The 6,788-nt window shown below is 42.9% G+C and overlaps 1 protein-coding gene across 7 annotated transcripts in view; it reads right to left on the bottom strand.

Moving 5' to 3' along the window:
* Positions 1-407: 407 nt before the first annotated feature.
* GPM6B (glycoprotein M6B) overlaps positions 408-6,788 on the bottom strand; it is a 128,652-nt gene continuing 122,271 nt past the window's right edge. For 3 of the 7 annotated variants that reach the window (XM_081125203.1, XM_081125202.1, XM_081125201.1), the window contains 3 exons: positions 6,336-6,409; positions 5,387-5,452; positions 408-2,425 (listed from right to left, as the gene is read on the bottom strand). In XM_081125203.1, the coding sequence (XP_080981329.1) occupies positions 2,276-2,425; positions 5,387-5,452; positions 6,336-6,409 (290 nt within the window). In that variant the 3' untranslated portion in view covers positions 408-2,275. Of the gene's footprint in view, positions 3,960-5,386; positions 5,453-6,335; positions 6,410-6,788 lie in introns of all 7 variants that reach the window. The other 4 variants (XM_081125207.1, XM_081125205.1, XM_081125206.1 and 1 more) reach the window with 2 other exon arrangements.

Below are 6,788 nucleotides of genomic sequence, written 5' to 3'. Positions count from 1 at the left end.
TAGATCTTTATAATGACTCCCAAATACATCCCCTTCCAGTAGATTTTATACCTCGGGTTTAATGACACATGGACACTCATGAAGGTGGTTCCTTGTACTTCCCCCAAACTTAAGGTTTGTGTTCATCCCATAGGTATATTGCTTTCATTGATGGAAGCTAGTCAGAAAATTTCTATACTTTTCACAGAGAACTATAAAGTGTACTTTATGTAAAATACAGCCCAGTGGATGACATCACTTTCTCAAATTGCTGTGGCTTAGAAGAGATTTGTCAGAAATGAAACGTGTAGCACCCTCATAGAAACTGGATTTCATACGAATGTGAAATCTTGATTATGCATATTATTTTAAAATGACACCATACTGAGGACGGAGAAAGATAGTATTTATGTATGTCAAAAGGCAGCTGAATGAAGCTATAATTTTATTTCATTTCTGTTAGTACATCCACAACTATTTCCACCTAAATAGATCTTTAAAATAAGCATACACAGGTATCGACTATTATCTACAAATATTTATTGTAACACTTGAATAGAACTACAGGAAGCCCTTGGCACGGATAGAAAATATTGATTCACTGTTAGGTTACAAAAATTTATACATAGCAAAATTTAATGCTCTTTACATAAAAAATATTAGACTACTTGAACAAAACTTTCATTCTTGGTAGTAGCTACCAGAATTAGAAAAGTAAAATTAGGCTTTAGACACTGCTTCTAGAACACTGGACTCAAACAGCACCTGCACTGCTGGAGAAAACATGGAAGTCTGTCATGCAACAGAGAGCACATCACCAAGCTATTCTGGAACAACCGTTCTACACAGAGGAGAGCTCCCAACTGAAAAAATAGTCAAGGTCCAAATAGGCATGTTTAGGCATTAACAACAACAGAAAGAATCCAAAGGAAATGTACTTGATGTTCAATTTTAATAGCATATTGATAAAGGTACGCTTCCTTTCATTGCCAAACATTTCTGCACATGTATATGTTTTAAAATCCAGGAAACAGCCAAACCACAAGTTACTTCTTAACATGAATATACATAGTTAACCCTATATTATGCAGCCCCTTTTAAAAAGCACTGATGCACCCAACAGTTACATGTATTGTTTCATAAAGAAAACACAAAGTTTACCATCACTAATACCCAATACCTATAGTCACTTAATGTTCTGCAACACAACGATTTAGAAGGCAAGTTGCTTTTGAAAATGGCTTAAACTCAAGCAGTTGGTTGTTTTTTGCTGAACATCGAACTTTTATTATTCCAGGAAACTCAAGAAAAAGTGAAATAAATACCTACCCTAATTTAAATTACTTAAGTCTTCAAGTCTATAAAAGTAGGAGGCCTGTGGTCTGTTTGTAATTAGGTTTTAGATAGTTGGTATGAAACTGTAAACTCACTTTTCAGACCACATAAAAATGGTTTAGAATGGTGGTCATTTTAATAAGGTAACACTTCTTAATTAAGAAAATTGTCGAAAAAAATTCTGTGAAGGATTTTGGATCTCCTGTTGTGATACGAGTTCTTAGAAATTTATAGCAAATACTCGTTAAGGCAGAGCTGACATTTATTTCCCAAGAAGAATGATGACAAGTGAGTCATTCTATTAAAATGAGGTCTTTTATAAAACTGCTTCCGGAAAGCTTGTCAAGGAGTCAGAATTCAGCTTCTTTAATGGTAGGTATAGCAGAATTATAGTAGCATATTTTAGCATTATTGAAAAAATGATTTCCGATTGGATCATAAAATTAAGGTGTCCTAATTAATTGTAAGAATCACGTTATCTTTGAGCCACAGTTTAGTAAATGCCGGCTGTCAGAAATGGAACTTCACACCAATTCCATTTTATTCCCTATTAGATTCATCTATTTAAGGACAGATGGCACACATGAATTGATGGCCGCAGCCCTTGATGCTGGCATATCGCTGGCCCCTGTGGAGGAGTATGCCATATTCTCAATGCCGATCTCGGCAGGACTGCTCTAGCAATAACTGTGAACATGCCACAAATTTGACAAAGAGGAACAATCATTTTGTCAAAGTGTTGCCTTTTAAAATGGCTAACCTGAAACCTCCAATATCTGTTCTAAAGAAAAAGGTTTACCTACTGGAAGGTTTTCCTAGAAATACATCCCAGCAGCTTGAGACAGTGAAGTGTTTGTAGTTTTACATGAGTTTGTTTGGTGGGAAACATCTGGACTGCAGAGCAGCTGTCTGATGGTTGGTTAGAGCTGTCAATGCGTCGGCGAAGCACTCGGGCAAGCATTTATGTGTAAGAATTGAGTTGCTCTTTGGACCGGGACTGGATATCTTGCAGTTCCTGCTCTTCCTTTGCTTTGATTTCCTGGTAAGCCTGCATTTTGCTGGCATCCTTTAAGTAAGCCCAGTTAGAAGACAGTATCATGAGGAAGTGGATCTGGAAAAGAAGGGTGAGCATGATGGCTAGTGAGCAGGTCAGGGGAAAGCAAGCTGCCAGGCGAGGCGGATTAGCTGGCCTTTCCGGGGGCGGGGTACTCCGGGTTAATGCTCACTGTGCGGGCGGCCCCAGGCACCCAGGCACGGAGAGCATGCTCTACTAGGGGGCTCAGTAGTAAAAGCTGGAGAGAAGTTAGTACACAGGCACAATGCACTTGGAAAATGGCCACAGTTATTGTTAAGGGAAAGCAAAAATAAAACACAATAGGGTGTTTACCATTTAGAGAGTAATTATAAAAACTGATACAGAAGTTCAGAAACACGCTGGTGGTTATTTTCAAATAAGTGCGGTGCAAAGCTCGCTCTTATCTGTGGATAAAAATCAATAACCCAAAAGGCCTAAAAGTGTGAACAATGTTTATTTTGAGTAAATAATGAAAAACTACATATTTAACATGGAAAAATTAAGTGAATGTGAAAACCACACTTAAAAACTATAAGCAAAGCAGTCAGTCAGTCTCTATGTTAACACATTTTTTAGTAGTAAAACTACATTTCCCATTTTGTAACTGCCATTATTTCATTTCAAAAGTATAAAAATCCTTATTGGCATTCTTTCCAGTTGATGTGGTCAACACTTTTCCCCCATCTTTCCTGCAAAATCTACATTTCAAGTTCCTTCTATTTCATATTTCCTTCTCAACATACTTGAGACTTTCAGATGCAGCAACGATTTCTCTTCCCATTAAAATGTTACGTGCAGTGTGAGAACTGGCTTGGAGGAATCGCTTAGTACTCACCAAAACGACTTAAGGTTTCGATTTTGTGGGCTCTGCTAGGAAGGACTGTGTTATGTAAAATAAAAAGAACCCATACATAGAAGGCCTTTTATCACAGGAAACAAATGGGTGGTCTTTACTTTTCTTCAAAATTTGAGGGGCATTTATTTGGTAGTGAACTATGTAATTGTAAAAAAATCTTAATTAAATTTAAAATATATTTGTAAAATATTTTCCAGAAGGAGTCTGACAAATCCAGACTAAGATGCTTCTCTTCCATTTCATCTTCGGCACTTGTTTTCATTTTCACCATTGAACTTGGTTATCAAGCCAGTGAAAATAACAGAAACTGCAGGTATGTCAGAGTTTTAATACTTCATTTAGCGATACTGCTCAGAGTTTAGGTTCAAGAAAATTAATTTTTAATGGCTGCTCAGCACTGTCAGTAAATAACTGAATCCTTTTCAAAATGTGGAAGTAGCCAGATCTCTTAATTTTGTAATTTGCGTGCGGTAAGTCATCTTATTAATCTCCCATGTGGAATGAGTTGACTAAAGCTATTTACAAATTACTGGTACAAAACTGCAGAAACCTAGACTCTGCTTTAGTCTGGGTGCCAGTGATATTCGTGCTACATCGTGCAGCGCCCTACAGCTCCTTACGGGCCTTATGCAATTAGAACTTAGTGCAGCAATCTTCCCGACTCTTAAACTTCAAAACCGCATAGTTATATGTGGTAGCCATCATGTAGATCAGCTGGTGGAAGAGAACAGAACAGGACAGTGAGACAGAGGCGGGGGGGCCGGCCAGCCTAAGGTGCGTCTTTTCCCCTTTAGCGGCACCACGGACGATTCTCATGTCCAGCACACACACCTCTCATGTCACATACACACCAGGCCTCCGTACGTTCATTCAAAAGACTGGGACATGCTTCAAGAATGACAAGACATGGTTGTGGGTCAGCAGCGCACGATGCAACTAAGGGCGCCGTATTCCCCGCATCCTTCCCAAACTACTCGGCGGCAGTTAGTCCCCTCCTGCCTGCTGTTCAGCCGGACAGGCGCTCTCGCTTCATGGGCTGCCTGGGCCAGAAGGGCTTCAGGGTGGGGAAGCTGGGAATGACTCGTTCCCGACTTGTGATGTCCCCCTTGCCCTACCAATCTGAGTTCTGGAAATCTCAAACCAAGCCCTCCCAAATTATGTATCGATGCGCGCGCGCACACACACACACACACCCCTATTCGTGTTTGTACAGCTGATCATTATTTGCAGATTCCATATTTGTGAATTTGCTTACGTACTAAAATTCCTCTGTAACCCCCACAGCAGCACTCACAGCACCTTCACTGTCACCCATGGACATGTGCAGAGTGGTGAATAGGTCTCGGCTCCCAGCGGAGCTCGACCAGGGTGACACTGCCTTCTTGTTCTGGTTCAGCCTGTACACAGGTGTCCTTTCTGCAGTCTGTTTAGTGCCATGTGTTTTGCATTCTTGTGACCACTTTAATGTTCCTACTCGAAGTGCTGCAGTGTTTTTAAGTGCCAAAAGGTGGTGAGCTGCCTCAGACATGTGCGAGTGAGTTTCATGCCGGTATGAGGCGTAGTGCGGTCAGCCAGGTCTTCAGTGGGAGCAAATCAACAACGTATACTACACGAGATGCCTTTGAACGGAATCACAAACACAGGGCTATTTGATCGGTTTCACAAAAAATGTGACCAGAGGCTAGCAGAAACCTAATCCTGCATTCTCCCGAGGAGCAGTGGCTCTGTGTTCATTATTGAGCATAACTACTGTGCACACCAAGATCAACAGTACAAGTATGTATGTATATAAGCACGTTTCCTTTGGGAAAGTGAAAGGGTAAGGCCTCGTGTGACCACTTGTCCGTGATTGACGTCATGAAAGGAAGGGCTGAATAAGCCACAGTGCAGTGTCCCAGTCCTAGTAAACACGTGTGCCAGGTATAGGTGCCCTCTCTTTCCACAGGATCCAGTTTACATTCCCTGAAGTCGGGGCCAGGACAGCCAGCTCGTACACCCTGCCGTCTACACAGGTGGTAGGTTACACAGGTGAAAGTGAACTCACCTTGAGTCCCAGGGCTGCTCGCTGGAAGGGAAATCTGTCATTACGGAGGCTGCGGGGAGGGGGAGCTAACCAGGCCAGGCCTCAGGCCAGTACTCACCAGGGCAATGACGGTGGCACCAGCTCCGGCACAGGCCACAATGAACAGGTGGTAGGACATGTAGAACTAGGAGAGAAGAGCGCAGCAGCGTAAGCCTTCCCTGGAATGAACTGGCTCCACCCCGCGCAGCGCAGGCTGCCGCTGCCCCTGCGAGGCTGCGTGTGGGTGTGCACGCCAAGCCCCGCTGGGGGCACCTGGTGGCTTTTAGAACTTTGATACCCTAGACAAGTGACACGGGAGTGGGGGCTGGGCCTCCGCCATCAGTGTATCATACGGTCGGGAGCCCGCTGTGAGCCGGTCCACACTGTGGATACACAAACCAAGCAGCCAGGGCGGCAGGGGCTCATTATTTTGGTAACTGGTTGCTGTCTAAAAGCAACAGGAGGATTCTCTTCCACATGCAAGTTTCTGCGAGTTAGTGCATTTAAGGATTTTATGAACAGTTATAAACCAGTGCCTGAAGAATATTCCAGGGCCTGGAGATTTTAAAGCGAAGTGTGTTTGTGTTAGGATTTACTGCCAATTAAGCTTGACTAAGAAATAACAGCAGTCACTCTGGAACTATAAATGATTAACTGTGACTTGATTTATAAAAATTTGGCTTATGTGCAAATACAGGGGACTCTTTTCTCTGAAAATTAATTTACATTGGTTCTGTGACAAATGTCCTAGTTTGAGAAACTATCTGAAGGTGAAAGAGAAGTCTCTCTATATTTTCAGAGTTGCAGGGTTGGGAGCAATCCCAAACTGTTTCCCAAAGAAAGTTTTCTGATTGCTGAAAACGTCACCGAGAGGGAGGGCCAAGTGAAAGGGCCCCGTTCTAGGGACTGGTGATGGCATACAGTTCACTCTAAAAGTGCAGAGCCATTGCTCCGGCGCTTGCTCCTCAGGACTGACTGACTCCTATTTGTGCCACATGTGTGTGCGCCTCCTACCGAGAAGGGTTTACCTCATTTGTGTTGCAGATGTTCTCTAGGGCGGAGCCGCAAATTTTCCCTGGGAACGCATTCCAAGGAATGATACCTGTGAAGGGAATCCCAGTGGAGAGTTAGGTATTCGTGCAAACTGCAGTGCTTTGTGCTCACCACTTCGGACGCCAATCACGGTGCAGTTGTAGGCCATGCTCTTCACCAACAGTGAACACATCTGCCCTCTGCAGAACAGGCTTTTTGGAATAATTAACAGGTTCCATTCGGACTATCGGGCATGAGCAGAGTCAACTAGTCTTAACCTGATAGGAATGGATTTTCAAAGTGAGGTTTTCCCTCCCATGAATAACAGCTGAAGGACAACCCCTCATAAAGCACTTCTCCATGCTGAGGTCAAGTCCATTTCCCCGTAAATCCCTGGTCTGGGGCCTTGTTGCTCAAGCTCTTTTAGTGGTTTTCCGTGAGATAAGTTC

Source organism: Miniopterus schreibersii (assembly GCF_964146895.1).
Source record: "Miniopterus schreibersii genome assembly, chromosome: X".
Taxonomy (NCBI): domain Eukaryota; kingdom Metazoa; phylum Chordata; class Mammalia; order Chiroptera; family Miniopteridae; genus Miniopterus; species Miniopterus schreibersii.
Note: the sequence above shows the minus strand (reverse complement) of the source record. Positions and strands in the feature narration are given on the sequence as shown.